Source organism: Pezoporus wallicus, unplaced genomic scaffold, assembly GCF_028554395.1.
Source record: "Pezoporus wallicus isolate ANWC-B61680 ecotype Strahan unplaced genomic scaffold, APGP_CSIRO_Pwel_v1 contig_3817, whole genome shotgun sequence".
NCBI lineage: Eukaryota > Metazoa > Chordata > Aves > Psittaciformes > Psittacidae > Pezoporus > Pezoporus wallicus.
In genome coordinates this window covers 10,543,486-10,563,098 of record NW_026635157.1, presented here as the reverse complement: position 1 = coordinate 10,563,098, position 19,613 = coordinate 10,543,486, and the positions used below count along the sequence as shown (strand labels likewise).

The following is a 19,613-nucleotide window of genomic DNA, read 5'->3' as shown; positions in this document are numbered from 1 at the left end:
CTACTGTGGCTTGTTCGTTGGTTTTAATTCCACTACCCATAAATACACTTCGGCATTGACCACTTGCAGCTGGGTGAGAGAGAAAGGAGCATGTAAAAAAGTGGCTGTCAGAAGCGTTTGCCTTTCCTCATTCCAGCAGAGCCGGGCCATAAATAGATCATTAGCAAGAGAACAGCCTGAAGCTATTGTAGAAAACATTTATCTGTAGCATCCCTGGAAGCAAGGGGGTCAACCAAACATTGGAGATTGTACATCTTGTGTGCCTGCTGTTTTCTTGACTAGCTTCTAGGTGAAAGCTTTAAGATGGGAAGAGATGGGGAGCTCTGTGCTGTTCACAGATTCTTCTTTGCCAGGGGTTTGTAAGTAAAGACTGCTTTAAAACTCCAGTGATTTATGCTAGATAAGGAGACTTTACAGTTTTGCAGTGCTTATACGAGGTCAGACTCCAGCCTAAACTAGAGTTAACATTGCACAGAATACAATAGATACCAAGCACCCTGAAAACATTCAAGTCTGTTTTTCCCTTTTTCTTATGAAATTTTGCAAGAGAGTTGTCTCATTGCTCCTATCCTCCTTATGGTTTGTTGTATTTTAAAAAAGAGACAGCATATCTAATAATTTGTTTAATGGAAGTTGCACATACAAAAGCTAAAAGTGATTACATGCAACAGCTAAGACTGATGACATTGACATTGAAAACAAGATACAAGAGATCTGGTAAGCTAAATATTCGCTTTAATGATTAGACAGTTGCTAACTTAATTTTAATTATGTTGTTAATGAGACCATAGAATTCATGTAAATAAAAAGACAAGTTCTAATTTTCCTTTTCAAAAATCATCTAGAATCGGGTAAATGAAGTTGTCTTTGAATAAGCAGTATGCCAAAATCTGTCCTCCACAAATCATTGAAATTACTCCAGATCCTGAAAGAAAATATATGACTGTTTTACATTAAATTTTATAGTGGAATACAAATGTTAAAACCTTAAAAAGTCATTCTCTTTATCTTCAGTTTTCTTAAAAATGGCCTGCCTAGTTAAACATTTTGCCCAAGGCTTTAAGCACCTACAAAGATATCAGCCCCAGCAGCTGCTGTTGAAAAAACAGTTACAGGACAGAGAATTTATTTGCCTGTCCCCATCATTTAGGAATTTACTGCAGCTGTTGATCCTTGTTATCCATCATATAAAGCAAGGCCAGAAGCTAGCCCTTTTACTTTAACTATTTTTCAAGATAATATTTTCTAGTTCAAAGCTATGCTTTTAATTTTGCAGAAAATTAGATGTTCGGAAATATAGGTTTGCTATTCACAGTAAGAAAATGTGATGACTGGGATTTATCTCAGCTGTCATAAGTACCTGTGCATAGTATTTATAAAAATTGCCTCTGAAGGTTCCTGTTTCTTTTCATTGATTATCAGGGGTATGAAAGAAGACTTGTTTGGACAGCTGCCTTTCTAACACCTGAATTAAGTGAGATAGTTTGATTAGTCAGGACTTAATCATGATTTATTTCAAGAACATGAGTGTATCTGCTGTTCATTAGCTAGATTAACAGAAACTGAGTACATTCTGGTCTTAAAACAGAGTATTTTTACTCTGGTAAAGGTAAGGCACATGTTAGCCCACCGTTACTTGCATGTGTCATTAAAAGAAGTGTGAATGAAAGTATATATCTATTCTTTAAATTAAAGAAATGCTATATTAATTCTCAAATTAGTGAGACAACAGACATTTAATAGAAACAATTCATAATTCAAATATTAGTTTTCTAGGCAGAGTCTACCAATTTAAACTTTAAATAATGTAATTATACCTAATGCCAACCACCAGTGTAACATGAGGGGGAATTCAGACATAACTGCAAAGAGAAGAAAAGGAGAAATGTAAATTGTTAAACAATAAAGATGGGGACATGCAAGTATTATATTATGTTATCAAAGGTCCTCTTAGTTACGTTTCATAAATTGTATACTTCACATTTATTGAAATTGAAAATCCATATTTAGGTCCTGATCATTCAGATAGTGGGGCATGCCATTAAGCTTATCCTGGTGAATGATCCCATGGAAGTCAAGTCTTAAACCTAGTGTGTGCTAAAGAGAGCTCTTCGACTCTGTGGAAGAAATGCTTTTTTTATTAATTGCGTGTACACAATTTAGCACAACAGAGATATCGATCCCCTGGTAGAGTGCCTACATACTGCTTCAATCCAAATAAATTAAGCTGCCTGACATTTTCAGTTAAATGGGTGATGCAGTGCATGGCAGACAGGTTAGGGCTGCACACTACAAGTTAGCACTGTTGCACGGTATGCTCTCTCCTGTGCCAGGCGCTGCCCTTGCCTCGTGCAGGCTGACCCACATTTCCACTGCATGATCAGCTGCATGACACAGCATTGCCCTCCCTCCCCCCCAGAAAAAAGCTGACAGGAGTGTAGAGCTAGTAAAGTATGCTGGGGGGCATATTGCATATACTGGCAGCTAAGCTGGCCATCAGAGATTTGGTTGGCCATCTGAAAGAAACAATAACAAACCTGGGGTTGTTCGGACATCAAGATGCGTTATCTAATATAGTTATAGACCATACCTTCCTGCATGAATTATATATAAAGCGGCTTTTGTTGTAGTTTTTGTAATTCTTTGATTTAAATACTGAAGTTATTCATAAGGAGCAACAGTAGTTTAAATTCCAGGAAAAAAAAAAATCAGTAGATGAGAAATTATGCTTAATTTCTTAAGATGAAGTTTCTGTTGGTCTCCAGTTGTGGGAACTGGGGAATCTCTGTCTGTGCAAAATGCTCAAAGGCAAATGGATAAAGCACTGGAAAATGGAAGATGAGTTATTAGATAGTAGGGGGTAGGGATAGTAGGAAGTAGGGATAGTAGTCCTAATTTGTGAGTAATATTTTTTCCTATGTCTAAATTCTAGAATAGATACACTGAGCTCATTGTTACAGGAGAAAAGGATCCCCAAACGGGCTCTGGCAAGGATGGTGTTAAAACATATTTCCTAATCAGCTATAGCAGCACTCTGCTAAACAGCATGAGAAGAGGGAGCAGGTTACCAGATGCTGGCAAAAAGTGATGATGAGTCTCATTTATAGCAGCCAATTCTTTCCCTTTTCTTTCCTTTGAGGGAAAGAGTTTCAGGGCAAAAAAAGAGGCTTCAATGGCAAAATGCTTAATTTTCCTCAATCAGATTAATTTCAAATTATCTAATTTATAACTTTGAATCAGCTTTGCTGAAGCAAGCCTCATTTTTACTCTAAACTAGAGCTGAAGTGTTAATGAGTAGTTCTTAAAGTGTCAGGACATGGGCAGCTATTAGTTTTTTGAGTTACAGAAAAACACACCTCCCAGAAGCTGAAATTCTGTATTTGATATGAACTGCTAGATTATGAACTAAAACTCTGAATTTCTTATAAGAAACTAGTATTTTAAAATTCTGCAGCAAAACCAGAACTGAGTTTTAAATGGCAGGATTTAAATATATGAATGAGTCAAATGGATGGAAATTACGGGTATATATTTATTTAGCATTAAGGAAAAATTAAGTTAGTCCAGTAATCCAGTAAATGAATCATAGTTGATTGGTTCTTCAATTTGTGATACTAGGCATATATTTAGCAGTAAACCTACTTACCAGCTGAAGTTATGATGATATGAATAATAGTAACTGTTACGGCATAATCCCAAACCCATTCTTCCACAACCAGGGCAAACAGCAGACCACAAATGAAGAAAGTTATTTCCAATGATATTACAAGAACTGTAAATGAAAATAGGATATTTACAGCAAACACAGTTTTGGGATGCTTTTTCTTATAGTCGAAATGATAGCTATAGGAAGTTAAAATGTCTGAGATGGTTATTAATTTTTTTTTACAAGATCAGATATTATACTAATGTCTCCATTATAAAGTTCATTACTAATTTTGCCACAGACATCTTCATGAGTTGTATCTTGATTTGCCTATAGACTTTCAGATGTTGTATACTTCATGTAAAAACAAAAGGATTAACAGGATTATGACCAGTATCTATAGCCTAGAGGAGAAATAGCATGGAAATTTCACTTATGAACTCTCCACACTCTTTGAATTATGGTGCCAAATAGATTTAGCTGACAATGACTTGGATAAAATTTTTCTCATCCAAACCAGATTTGTGTGGTTAATAGATTGTTTGGTATGAAACTTCATAGCTTTCTTCCGGTTGACTTAATAGCATCATTTAGAACATATACCAGAATATATACAGATATATATCAAAACAATTATAACAATTAAGATATGCAAGAGGAGATAGAGCAGAGAGCCTACAAGGTGAGTAGAGGCCACCCATCTGTATTAATTTCATGGTATGTACAACCTGGAGCCTGGCTTTTCTCAGTGCTGTCATAGGTACCATGCTATCACTGTGCCTGACGTTCAGCAGCTAGCTCTGTGTTGTGTTAAACCATAAATGAGGATTACCAGAAAAGTGGTAACAACTACATTATGTTGTCAAAAGAGACCATTAAAGTTATCTGATCAAGAAAATTCCTTCTCTCAGTGACAAAACAGTGCATTTCTGTCCCCTGGTTTTACCTCTGGAGTGTGCCAAGCCATGTGATGCCCCCAGCCTGCATCAAACACCTCCCCTGATGTGGGCACAGCTCTGCAAAAGCAGTGGCAGGACAAGCTGCGCCTCCCCTGAAGGCAGGAGAACAGTCTGGAAGGCATGGGGCAGTGACACTGGGAATGGTGAGGAACCTCACATGGCTTTTGATGAACTGTATTCTTCAACACAGCGATGAAGTGATGCTTAGCTTGTTTTACTTGCTATTACATGTAACAGGATAAAACCCGATAATTTTCAGGGGAAAGTTTGACTTTATGCTGGGTGGGTACCTGGTTAGCAGGGGATTAAACGGAAAAACGTGTGATTTCTCTTCTGGCTGAATGAGTTCCCATACAACAGGCCATAATGGTGCATTTGTAATTCACATGATTTTCCATGTAAATGCATTTCATTCTTTTTCAGTATACATGCATATGAAAGTTGTATTTTTAATAGATTTTTTTTCACTGTTGCAGTAATATAATACCTAAGATTACTGTAGTTGAGTAAAGTAAATCGTTATCTTTCAACTCTGTATTTAATTTATACATTTGGCAGCATTTTGCACTTTCAATTTTATTATTTTCTTTATAGATTTTTTAGAATTTTATAGAATTCTTTATAGAATTTCTCTACAGAATTTTATTTTTTTCAATTAGTTCCTACTGTATTAAGGTATCTATCACCCAACAGTTTAAAAACATGAAAAAAATAACAAAAAAAGTAAAAAGGAAAGTGGGTAGTAATGCTGCAAAAAATTTAATGTTTAACAATGTATTTTAGTATTTTTAGTTTATTTCATATCATGATGACAGTATCACTTTAAATTATGCCAACAATTTCATAATTTAGAAAGTATGCATAGTGTAGAGAGATGCTGTTTAAACTTTTTACAAGACTGGGCCAGTAATGACACCTCAGTTCTCAGCTGACTTCATTCTTATTTTGAGGTTATCTTTTAAGGACATAATTTTGTTTTTAACAGGCACAAGCGAGAATCTTGAGTAAGCTAATTTTCATTTGCGACACCATTCAGAGACCTTTGCTCTGTCTCTGTGCCCACAGACTTTAAACTGGTCCTGTTATGTTTTGCTATTCCATGTTATTTCATTGGGTGGACAGAAGGGAGGGTGGAATACTAACCACTTGCATGAAATAGTTGCTGTCTTTGGCATAAAAAAATGCTGCATCAAACTAGCTGATAAAATTCTTTTGGGAAAAAAAAAATATTGAAATACAGTAATTACATTAGGGCCCTTAAAAGTCATTCTAATTGAATATGATTTAATTTTCTTTTCCACTGCTGCAACTGAAATGGTCTTTTTTCCACTGAAATCAGTATTGAAACTGTACAAATATCCATGAATTTGTATTACTCCTTTTAACGTGATGAACTAACCAATTTGCATTTGAGCTTTACTTACTTTACTGACAGATGATGTGATTTGCTTTTGTAAAAGAGATTAAAAATCTGGTAAAATTTAAGGTTGAGAACTTCAGACAAAAATGCATAGATTTTTATTAGGGTATATAAATTTATGCTTAGGGTTTGAGCTATAATAAAACCTGAAATTTTAATGCCCACTGTATTAGGCATTACCAAAGCAAAATTTCCATTCTTTGAGTGTATCCCAGATATGGATCTAGTAATTTATAAGAAATTTGCTGCAGTATGAAAAGCAAATTTACAACTCTGTGAAGAAACTTTACAGAGAAAGGTAACTGTTCTGCAATGAAAATGAAACATCCTGGCAAAGCAGCAGTTTTCTTCATATGATGCAAGATCAGAAGAGCCACTCAAGGAAAAGTCTTGACAATCACTTGAATAAGCATGACCAGCAGGTCGAAGGAGGTGATCCTGCCCCTCTACTCTGCTCTTGTGAGACCTCACTTGGAGTATTGTGTGCAGTTCTGGTGTCCTCAACATAAAAAGGGCATGGAACTGTTGGAACAAGTCCAGAGAAGGGCCACGAGGATGATCAGGGGACTGGAGCATCTCCCGTATGAAGATAGGCTGAGGAAGTTGGGGCTGTTCAGCCTGGAGAAGAGAAGGCTGCGTGGAGACCTCATAGCAGCTTTCCAGTATCTGAAGGGGGCCTATAGGGATGCTGGAGAGGGACTCTTCATTAGGGACTGTATCGACAGGACAAGGGGGAAATGGGTTAAAACTTAAACAGGGGAGGTTTCATTGGATATAAGGAAGAAATTCTTTCCCGTAAGGGTGGTGAGGCACTGGAATGGGTTGCCCAGCGAGGTTGTGAATGCTCCATCCCTGGCAGTGTTCAAGGCCAGTTTGGATGGAGTTTTGGGTTACATGGTTTAGTGTGAGGTGTCCCTGCCCATGGCAGGGGGGTTGGAACTAGATGATCTTAAGGTCCTTTCCAACCCTAACTATCCTATGATTCTATGACAACTAACAACGCAGAAATAAGAACTGCTGGCAAGATAAATAAGCATTTAAATGCACTGTAGTTGAAATACAGAAATCATTAGTATTACTAAACAAATAATTTAAAATACTGTCCATAACAAAGACAAGTTTACATCCACATGCAATCTATTTTCTTGATTGAGGGGAAAAAAAAAAAAGAGAAACAAACTTCAAATACCTAAATAATAGGGGTTAATCCATGAGGGATTTGTCTTAAAATCAAAAGGTGCCAAACCATCCAACATTTTAATCCTGTGGAAACAGAATGAATAAATTCAGCCAGAGATTATCAGTAATGCCTTAGTGATTACATGACATACAAGTGCTTTTAAATATGATTTCAAATGGAAAACTCTGGGCTTTTACAAGCTCTCTAGGTCCCATTCTGTGTTGTGGTCTTGCCTTTGCCCACTTTTATTTACAATGTTTGTCACTTTACATGCTAATCAATAACTTCCCAAGAGAATATAATTTGTCTTTTTATCGACTGTAAAATCTTACTTTTCCTTTTTTCATGTCATCTTTTCTCTTACATTCAGTTATTTACATAGTGCAAGTGTAAGGAAGTATATTAGAACCAACATTTTATATTAGTTTTGAGTCTGTTTGCCAATTTGTGAATTTGAAAGAAGGTCCAGGTACAATTTAACTAAATTTGAAAAATGCGTTCACAGAGTATCTGGGACTGGATGTCTCCAGTCCAGAAGCTTCCTTTGAACAGTCATAGCTCTCCCCATCATATCGAGTTGCAGTATGCGAGCATATCAGACTAAAGACATGGAAATCTTACTTGAATACTGCGAAGCACAGAGATAGGACCACATAGTACACAGTGTAGAAAACTACCATGCATATCAACAGGTTAACCAGAACAACCTACAAAAGAGAAAGACAGTAAAACCTAATGTCATGTTCACACCAAATATGTGATTGTCAGAAAATAATTCCAGATTTCTATCAATCATAACATAGGGGGAAAAACAGAAAATAAAATAGACACATTTTTTTTGCTATTGCTGATTATAGACATGTTACTAAAGCTCTTTGGTGCATTTCAGTGTGGCTATAATGCACAGCTCTTTGTTTTTATCATGTATTATAGGACAAAAGACATCCTTTTCCTATTTCTTGGCATCTTGATTTTTTTCTGCTCTTTGAGTGAGAAAGTAAGCCCTTTCCCATTAAATATCTGGGGCCTCTTCTGAAATGAGAGAGTGCAAAGCCCAGGGAAGTGGAGGAGTCACCATCCCTGGAGGCATATAACAGATGTGTAGATGTGGTGCTTAGGGCCATGGTTTAGTGATGGACTTGGCAGTGCTATGTTGGCGGTTGGACTCAATGATCTTAAAGGTCTTTTACAGCCAAAATTATTCTATAATTCTATGATTATTGTGTACCAACTACTTACTGAATTTATAAATGTTCATAAAATGAGGACATTTCTTGACAATTATTACAGAGGAGATCTTGAGAGTTTAAGTTCATCCAGACGTTTAAATAAACCTAGTTTTAACTTAAAAGAAATGCCATCCTTGCAAGTATGATGAAACTGTATGCACATTAATGCAGAAAATTGTAAAGCAGTAACTGTTAAGTTTCCCATCATCTAGAAAATGTCACCCTAGTGCTTACTTCCAAAGGTAAGGGTGTACACAACTTACATCAGTAATGAGTGATTCCTGTTAAATATTTTTCAAAGTTTAATCATTTGTGACTTTAGTCTAAATAAATTCCAACTTCAAATTGAAAAAATACCCATAAAAATGTAAGTTTCATAAAGAAATCACTGTCTTATGATCCAATACCGTGTCTGTAATGAAAGAGAAACGCTGTATAGATAATTATATAAAGGATATATATTTGCTATGATACCTTGCTAACATTATTTTTTTCATTCAATTTCAGTGTCTTCATTTCTAAACTGAAGTGTCAGAAGGAATGAAGCCAGAGAGAAACCTGTAAGCCTTCACCTGATAAAGTTCATAAAATGACTTGAGATCCTTTCAAGTGAAGCATGGTTCACACATCTCCAATCATCTAAGCTGGCTTCCTGAATTATGCAGACCCTAGGACTTGTGTTAATTCATACAGGGATAATGTAAAACTATGTTTTGAAGGATAATATGTTTTGGTAATAATCACAGTCTTGCGAATGTGGAACACTTTAATTTCTGGTTTTCTGTGATGTATCAGTGACACTCCAGATGTTTATTTGAGAGGATGTATAGCTACATTTTGCTTTTTGATATTAAAGCATTCAAGTTTCTGTTTTAAGAGTAGGGTATGGTATAAATTATTAGCCCAGGTACGGCACACATAATGAGTTAAGACTTTTGTTGTACTTTCTCCAGTTTGGCTACCAAATATTTGAAACTAACAATGTGTGTTTACCCGACTCATCTGGTAAGACCTCCATAGACCTCCAAACATCCATTATGCAATAATGATCTAAGGGCAACATAATTACAATATACAACATATACTGATTCCATTATTAAGTAAATATAATTTGACATCTAAATGTGGGCCCTAAGACTGCACGTTTTTGTTCCCTGCAAGATCTCGCGCTGAATTTCCCCTGAGATCAATGGAATTAAACTGACAGCATAGGAGTTCAGAAGTTTTGTTGTTTTACAGAACTTCTTGTCTGTGTTGATCAAAAATAAATTTAAAATGGAAAAATAAAGAATAAGATGATGACATTTTCTAAGTACAGATATTCATTTAGAAGTAAAGCCAGGAAAAGTGAGTCTGCATAACTGAGGCAGCAAAATATCAGGGCCCCAATGCAATTTCTCAATGTATCAGAATGGCAAGCAGAGACTATGGACTATGGACTATGCATATAGTGAAGCATTATATCAATGCAAAAGATGCCAGTCTTTACCTCTTTGAATGTGACACCATATTTGCAATGGGAATAAATGTTAGAAAAAATAGGTAACAACTAATAAAGGAATAGGACTCAATTCTGAAAAAAGGTAGAAGACATAACATGTGTATAGGTTGGTTTCAGGGACCAAGATATGGGAAACAATAATTGCATATTCATAACTAAAACGGAAGAGGAATTATTTGGAGGACAACTAATAATAAAGGAATGAAACCAAATCCCCAAAATATAAGGTACTATGAAGTTTAAACAATCATTTAGAAAAGTTTGAAAAAGACTTGCTTTTTTTATATATTTGCTTTTTTATTCAAGAATTTTTATCTAAATTGGTTATTGGGTGTCCTTATCATTGCTGTAGATTTTGAGGGTAAATTTGGATAATGTTCTTGGCAACTGACTGAATATTAATAAAGGAAAAAAAAGTTATAAAATCTTTTCAAGTCCCCATTTTTAAATAAAACACAGTTGGCAGGTGAGATGGCAGTGAAAAATGTAACACAAGCCAGCTCTAAAGTGCAATTTCCATTTTAACGCAGTTTGTTATATGTTGGTAAAAGGAGCCCTTATTCATGGAGTCAGTGACCCTGAAAAAGCCTGTAGATGAGCATTAGCTCATACTAAGTAGTTTTTATGGGCTTCTCTTGCAATATTGTGACACAAAAGCCCTTAAGGCTTTGGGTTTTAAGGTGGGAGAAGATGAACAGAAACAAGGAAGAAGTATTACCTCTAAACACAGCACTGCGAAGACAAAGTGGCATCCAATTCGGTGCCAGCAATTTTTAAAGCAAGTTAAAAAATTAGGAAGGTGCAGAGAAGACCCACTAAAGGGAGCTGATGGCCAGAAATGGCATTGAGGGTTGTTTTTTTTTCATTAGGACTACAGCCCTAAAGAGGTCAATCTGTTTAGCTCCGAGGGCTGATTTGATTATGATGGATAAGTACCCTCACAGGCAGAAAATACCAGGTACTTAAGGGCTCTTTAATCTATCAGAAAAGCCACAAGAAGTAAACAGCTACAAGTTATAGCTAGACAAATTCGAAAGATGTGTGAAGGACATTTTTAATTGTAAAGGCAATTAGGCAATGGAACAAACTGTCTTTGGAAAAAAATAATGCTTCAAAGCAAAACCAGATGGGTCTCTGGATGAAGCTTCACCTAAACAACTCTGATGTTTGCTTCTGGCCTTAGTTATTTGAATGGCAGTGTTTTGGATAACATGTTTACAGAACCACCCGACATTGACAGAAGTGTGGGTTCTGTGAATTTAGCAAAAGATTTCTTTTTATATTGCTGAATATTGAAAAGTGCTAAATATTGAATAGTACATCTAGCTCCTACAAGGACAGAGTGAGAAGCTTTAGTTTCTAATGCAATAGGAGAGAAATCCACCATGCCTGTACAAATTGATACTTGCCAATAAGTAAGTCTAGCACAGCTTTGCTTCTTTTCCTATGTCAACATAAAGCCAAACAAAAGCTGAGAACAATTAAGCTCTTCAGCCAGGTTAGTCTGGGGGCTAAATACAGCTTTCCCATTTTCACTGTCGTCTTATTCTAAATTAAAATTGGCCAAATAACCCATTTGATCACTTCTTTTCCACAGTGTAATCCATTGTTGCTGTAATGTCCATTGACTACAATGTGATATGCACGTTTGGCAGCCATGCTGCCTCCTACCCACCTGAAAGTATCTCTAAGCATTTGAAGTTGGCATATTTTTGGTGGGGATAATTTTAATTCCCTTACTCTGAGCAGAGGCACATTTCCTGTAATTCTCCTTTATCCACTGCCCCTCCCCTAGCAACTGCCTCCTTGAAGCCTAATCTGTTCTAGATGTAGATTCGTACTGTAATAAAAGCAGTTAGACGGGACTTCAGTAAAAATCACAGAGCTGAAGGATGGCTGTGAGCCAATGACCAGTTGACCTCTAATTATAGTAGGTGAATTCCTACTATTCCTTGAAGTCAGCAACAAATTTCACTTGTGTCAAAGGCCCAGTATTTTTCTCTGTGTAGCCAGAATATTCTTAGTCCCTGTCCTAAGGATGTAGTCATGTATTAGGTATAGCATGCCTTGCTTAGTTGAGTAAACTAAGGAAATGCATGTAACATGAAAATGAAAACCCTTTGAAAATTCTTCCAGTTGCATCACATTCTACTTAATATTTTTCTTTTTATTTCACTTTTCCACTGAAATTTAAACATATATTTTTTAAACTCAGAATACTTTTACTTTCAAACTCTTTCTTTCTAAATATTCAGGTATTTCAAAGCAAAAAAAAAAACACCAAAAACCCCCACCAAGTTAATGCAGGGGCATTTATTCAATATTAAAGAAAAAATCTTAGGAAATCACTGGTGTCATCAAATGTAGGATTTTATTAGACACTTCCAAGAACAGTATCTCATAAATGGAACTACATCACATATTTTGAAGAGTAAGATAATTTATTGAATATTGAAGAATAAGATAATTTCTGAAGAATAAGATAATTTATTTGAAGAATAAGATATATTTTTATAAGATATATTTTGCAGTACTTACTACCAGCACTATAGTATAAAGTGTCCTTTATTTTGCAGTTTGTTGGTTGGCTTTTTTTTTAGGAAGAAAACATTGAAGAACACTCTGTAGGAATGAAAGCAAAGCTTTTTCGAGCCCCACAGTAGCTGTCTAATTCTCTAAATACTATCTGGTGACATACAACACTAAACAAACTCAATTCCCTTTACCTTGGTTTCAGCAGTTTTGACCTTGAGAGCCATGGACACATGATGAGTGAAAGGAAGTGCTGTTGCTATATTCCGTATGCCAACATCAGCAGGAAGAAGCAGCTGTTTTCCACCCAAAAAAACATTCATATAGGTGAGTATAGGACAGAGTGAGGTAAGCAGATTGGATTAAACTGAATTGAGACAGAAGCCATCTGTGAGCTAAATGTAAGCTGCTGAAGAGTAAAGAGAAAATCCTACTAGCTCATTTAACGTTCATACTTTTGTAGCTACAGTTAGCCAAAGCACATCTATAATATACCTTACCTATTTAGAAACAACATTATTAACATTATTTTCTACCTTCTATTTGCTTTTTTCAGCACTCATTTGATCAAAATTCCTTGGTGTTATTACACCTTCCTACTTTTAATTAGTTTTACAAGTCCTAATTCTATTGATTATGTAATATGTAAAGTGGTACATTCTTCACAATTTTCTTTGATAACATTCATCTTCTGACCATCACTTTCTTACATCAAGTATAATTCACATTAAACTAGTTATAAGTAGATTAAGAAATGATGGATTTATGTTATGACTCTTCTTTTCCTGAACATTATTTTGTTCCTTCAATAGAATGAATTTTAGTGTGCTTTAGAGCAGATCCAACTTCTACTGAGCAGTTCTTTAATGGATCCAAATTTGACTTTTTACATGCGTGTTATTTTTCAGTATGCTGTGTTATTTTGAAAAAGGAGGTCATATAAGGGAACACTTCTGAAAATGAGCCAAGAATTAACTTTTTTTTTTGGCTGTCACTAACATAGTACGTGCAAGTTTCTTTAGTTCGGGGTTTTATTTATACAAAATGAAAGTATCTGCTTTAAAATATAGTCTACACGCAGCAAACAAGAGTTTTCACTCATGGATTCCATAGCTCCAGACTGTGAATACTGCCAGAGAAATTACTTCTTGTGCAAAATGCTTAAATCCTATGTTAAGGGCTGAAGTGATGTCAAAGGAATAGACTGAAACAAAATTAAAAAACTAAATTAATTTGCTTAATTGCAATAGTCATGAGTAGCAAATTAATGAAGAAAATTCTGCTTTAATAATTAAAACAAATATTTGAAAGGAAAAAGAGGTTTCATTCAAAGAGCATCCTATCTACACAAAATATCAGCTGGAAACAGCCATAACCCAAAATTAATTCACGTAAACTTTTTGCAGTAGCTCTAAGTAGCAAAACAATTGTAAAAGTAATGGATTGCATTAATCTAAGACCATTACTAAACAGAACAGGTGTTTACATTCACTGGCTTACTTCTTCACAAAGAGTCAACTCAACTAGGCAAAGACTCCGGATAAAACCGAAGTCACCAAGCTCGACTAAAATGTAATGTAAGTTATAGGCACGGATTTTGTTGGGGAGACAAAGAGGTTCTGTTCTTATTACACAGTTAAAAACTCTAAATACTGTAAGAGAAAGGATAATATTTCTGTCGCATCCTTGCTTCAAGATTGGAGACACCTGTATTGTTGGAATCCAGTGAACAGGCGCAAATAAAAGTTCAATTAGAAGAAACTGTTTGTGACCCAAAATACTGAATACATCACTCAATAATGAATGTTAACTGGAGAGATGTGTTGCTGTTAGCAAAATGGCAAGATAATAGAATAATCACTTTTTGTATTTCTTCTTCAAATTCAGTAGAGAGAAACAGAACACAAGGTTTAATAGAGGTTAAAATAAATTATCTCTTTTGCTTTCAAAAGGATGTACTTTTAAACACTGACTATTTTCTGGAAGCATTATGCTGCAGATTTTTATTAAAGCTATGAGGAAAAATAGTACTCCATTACTTTTAATCCCCTGGAGTTTATGCTGATTTGCCTTATGGAAACATTTAGGAAACAGGTACTTTGGTAGGGTATCAATATAGTACCCTCACATATTTGAGAATAGTTAATAAATACTGTTATTTTGCATTTGGCTGTACCCATGTACTTTCTTTGCAGTGATATGTAATGGACAAGGTTTAAGAGACTGACAAAGTTGTTGCAGAATAAAGAATTTGGAGGTGAAATTAAGGATACTTCTATAGGGCTGTATCTCTTTTTAAGAAACAGATAATGGCCTTTAATACTACCCAGGCAATAACTAGTTCCTATGTGCTACCTAGGCCAAAACAAAAAGTCAATTTGTAATAATGAACTGTTAGAAAGTTTTCATAAAACCTTCCTGCTAAGTTTGCTGTCTAAGCTTATTACGTAGGTTTTTTAGGTCCCATTTAAGTCAACAATTTGTGATGCTGTCAAATAGCATTGCAGAAAAAATTAAGAACGGTTTCAAGAACTGTATCATGCAGCAATACTGCATTGAAGTTAACAAGTGGTTTGTGTTGCTGTTGTGCTGATTGTTTGTGCTACAGCACTGTGCCTTAAGAAGTAGAGCTAGACCCAGAATCACATTTCTTAGGTTATTCAAAACGTGAAAAAAAAAAAGATTTTAGATCAGGGAAATTACTAAAACCCAAGGTATGTCGATTCATTACCCTGGAATCTTTTAGAAAATACGAAGTTCAACCAAAGGGATGCTGTCTGGGTTGCCTGGTGGGACATTTTTCATTAACTGAAGGAGGATGACATCAAAAATTGTGTACTCTGTCTCCATCTGCTGATGGGGAGGAACTCTACTGACATTGCGTACGAGGATGGAAGAGCTTGGAAAAATAAAGTGGCCACTATTTTTGTTCTTTCACTGCAGTGACTAGAAGACTGTCAATGCCGTGAAAGGAACTTTATGAAACACATCTTTAAAAGTAAAAAGCACTACATTTCTTGTCTGTTACTTGACTGTTCTTGAATGCATTACAACTCTAGCAAATATAGCTTAATTGTATCCTATGAAAGACAGCCCCTACACTTTGGTGTTGATCATATATGCATTATACAGCCTCAATATGACAGCTTGGCTCCCATATGGAAAGAGCTAGAATTATGTGAGTTCTATGCTCTACCTCCATGAGGATTAAAGCAATTGGGTTCTTTTCTTCTCTAACCTTGGCTGCAGATGGATAAATTTTGAAGGACAGGAAATCTGAGAATTAAGTGGAAGCAGGGATATGCTTTGAATGTATCAATCTTCTATTATTATTAATAGCAATGTGAGTTCCAAATTTTGTTGGATTTCTTTAACAATGTCCTCATTCCTAATAATATAATGTAAAAGAGCTTTCAATGTAATTGATTAAATAAGAGGTGAATTTTAGGGACTTAAAGCTCCTGAAAAGTTGTATCCTTGAATTTCCATGAACTCTAAAATGTTTATAATATTGAAAGAATTCAACTAAAAAAAAAAAAAGTATCATTCTTTTTGATTTTCCTACTGCAAATGAATTGGATTCTTTTAGAGATAATTAACCCCGATGAGCTACTTGTATCTAAGGAGCTGGCTTAGCAAAATAATAAACAACATCTTTTGTTTTGTTAACCGATGCTGTTGGCTTTGTGAAGAAGTTCAATATAAAACTTAAAAGTATTGGCAAAGGAACCAATTTGGTAGGCTTTATTTATTCAAACTGGAAATTAATTGTATTGTTTGTGACTGGTGTGGGATTGATAGAACTGAAAACAAAGTCTTCTGTTTATCCAGAGAGAAGCTATAACGCAATTGCAGCAATGTAAACTTTCCACCCTGGCCCAACTCTATGTCTAAGAACCAATTTTAATTGTTTGTATTTAAAAAAAACAATATTTGGCCTTTCTGCTGAGAAACTTAATGTGCTGATTACCACCGCCTACATTTTGAAGATATTCTGGCATCTCCGCTAGTGTTAGTGGGAATTCTTGATGAGTACAGTGAAGCACTGAAAAATCACTTTAGGCCCACAAAACCTGACCCACAGCTGTAGAACTGGTGCTACTGTTAGAGAAAATATCATGCTGGATTGAACAGCCTGAGAGAGGCCAGGCTGCTGCAGCTCCATATCCCCAGGTCCAAACAGTAGCGTGACTGAAATGTATTCCCAGTAAGCACACACACAGAGAGCATACATATGCATCACATATGTGCATATATACACACACACACATATATGTATGTTACACAGATCACAGGCACACAGAGTACTCACATGAGCACAGACACTACCAGCGACGTCATCCTGCTCCCCTCCCTGGCTGAGAAGTTTGGAAGCACTTTAGTGAGAAGATAATCTATGAATATATACAAGGTAGATCTCCCCAGTATCTGGGTCAGACACTGTCTGCCAGTAGCTGGTCCTTGGATCCCAGTCAGCCCTGTTGTTGAGACCTGGATATATGAGCCCCTTAGGCTGCAGCCTTATTCTAGTTACTGGTCCAGACTCACACATGCAAAAGCACTTTTCCACATTTGTATCTCTCCAAATCACTTAAATCCCCCATTTTCCAGCCTTTGTTTCCTCCCCTGACATCCTGTGACAAATTCTCAGCAATCACCAAAACGCTCTTCTCCTGTGTCCCATGTGTTCAATCCTCTTGGCCTGAAAAGTAATCCAGGGCCTCATATTGGGTTTCACACCTGGGCAACAGTGCTGAGGCTCTCCTGGTAAAAAACTGGACGAAGACAGCTCCTCTGGAGGCTCTAATTTGGATTCCTGCCTGCCACTGTGAGTCCATGCCCCTCTGGGCTTGAAGAGATGAACCAATGGCTCTCCTCAATGGGTGTGGGAGCAGTCCATCATGGTATTATTTGGGACCCTCCTCCAACATTGTCTCTCTGCACTATTTCATGGGACTACAGATGGGCTGTTATCACATAACCTAACAGCTACCAAGCCTTGTTTTCCACTATTTGAAAAAGCCAGAACCTAGCTGACACAATATAGTGGGTGATTTTGGAATGGTTGAACATTTTATTATTATCTATTTTATAATTGATTCAAGTATAGTTTTTATACATTACGCTAAAGCTTAACACTATGTGTATCCTAACACCATAAAAGTGCCATGAATGCTCCTGTGCCACATGGCATGACGTGACTGGTGTGTACTCTACCAGACAGGGTGGCTGATCACAAGCTGCCCAGGAGGCATGAACCAGGTCTGTGCCAGCCTCCCCAGTTGTGCTAACCGGCATGGGTTAGAACCCTTTCCAGCAGCACTTAATGTAATGTGCAATCCCATTTCTGTGCCCAAGAATGTTCCCAGTCACTGTTTTAATTTACTGGGGTAGATGTAACTGTAGAGTCTCTAAGAAATGACCTAACAGCCTCATTTTTGTTCACTGCAGGCAGGTGTCCCCACTTCAGTAATACATTGCACTAGTTAACCATCTCTTTCTGGTGTTCTGAGGAGAGATACCAGGACTGGGCATGGAAACTGCGCTCCTTTTTCATTTGCAGAAGTGTACCTTCTGATTGAAAGGCTGATTCGAGCACTGGAATGGTAGCAGAAAGAAATTTGCACTGCCAATGGCTATCATAAATGTGTTAATACAAAGCTGGGAATTGCTGGGAAATGACTGTCGGGGCACATACATATTTGCACATTTACCTTTGCTCTCTGAAGATGGAGTTTAAATAAACCTGCCTCAGTGCTTTTACACTGGGTTCTTAGGATTATGCAGTAAATTCTTCTGCATGCATTTTGTCCTGCTCATGGGGTAACGCTTTTGCTGTATTTATTGGTATTTAAGGAAAATGACTGTTTTTAAAATGGCAAGTTTGAGAGCAAGAGATGTCTGTATAGAGACGTCAGGATAAAGTATGTATTTTCTTATTAGACTGAAAAATGCCACAAATTCATGGCTTTAGTTATGTGCCTTCTTGATGTGGAACTTGTTGTTTTAATGTAAGAAAATGCAGAAATTCTAAAATTGATCTGACGTAGAATAAACCATATCCAGGGTGAATTTCCATCTACAAAATTTTCTCATTTATCTTTATTTTTCTGCAGTCGTAGATACACTGCATTTGCCTAGAAAATAAAAATGTGTGCTGTTGAAACAATCACATTATTCACATGCTTGAGTTTAGTGGGTTTGAAAATGAGAGTAAAGAGCACTGGGACATTGTCTGTTTTCAGACCTGTCGTTTCTAGAGAAAAAAAAAATCTTCCATTGACAAGTAAAAAGGTATTTTTCCCAACTTTTCACTCCAGAATCAATTTTGGATCTTCAAGCCAAGCACTTGAATACAGCAGACATATTCTGCTCTCAGTTACACCTGTTGAACTTCATTATCTTCTGTTCTGTCCTAATTACACAGAGACAAACTCATTCACTTGACCTTGGTGACCCTGCCATTAGAACTTTAATTAACTCCTGTGACCATGATTCATGGCCCAGAACAGAATGCAAGTCACTTTATCACAACTAGGTTGGCAACTGGGGCTATAGTATATTTTCAATGAATTGAGCATTTGTCTGTGATCACTGAGTAGGAGGTCGAATACAGATGCATTCAGTAACTCAGTGACACATCTATGCATATTTATATTTTTGACTACTACAGTGTAAGCAGACATACCATTAAGCTCAGAAACCTGATAAATTGTCTCATCTAAAAAATTCTCAATTTTACTGCTTCTCTGACAGTAGATCCAGCTAATATTTGTCAGAAAACAGACAAAAAATTGTATTTAAGACATCTCCAAAATGTATTTCAACAGCTTTTTAGTACAGCTCCAGTTTAATAGGATTCATTATTAAACGGTTTTCTGCAGAATGATAGCTAATATGACATCCTAATATGAATTTCAGCAGCCTAAATCTTTCCTAAATCAAATTTTTCACATCACATTGCTTGAGTTTTCAGAGTTTGGGGGATTTCCCCATCAATTCAGGATACTCTAAAATTGGAGAACCTGTGTTCACTTCTGGCCTTTTATCACCCTTTGGTTCCCATCATTCACCAAGGTTATCTACTGCTACATATTTGGCATGTCTTGTAGACAGACTGACATCAGTTGTCTGTCAAGTATTTCA

General features: G+C 36.3%; 1 protein-coding gene across 1 annotated transcript; it reads right to left on the bottom strand.

Annotated features, from left to right (window-relative positions):
• Positions 1–771: 771 nt before the first annotated feature.
• On the bottom strand, positions 772–12,694 carry TMEM244 (transmembrane protein 244). The gene is made up of 6 exons (XM_057405442.1): positions 12,662–12,694; positions 7,827–7,912; positions 7,215–7,288; positions 3,647–3,772; positions 1,818–1,862; positions 772–925 (listed from the first exon to the last, which is right to left on the bottom strand). Exons 1-6 carry the CDS (start codon positions 12,692–12,694, stop codon positions 831–833), a joined length of 459 nt encoding a protein of 152 aa, XP_057261425.1. The 3' UTR covers positions 772–830.
• Positions 12,695–19,613: the final 6,919 nt, after the last annotated feature.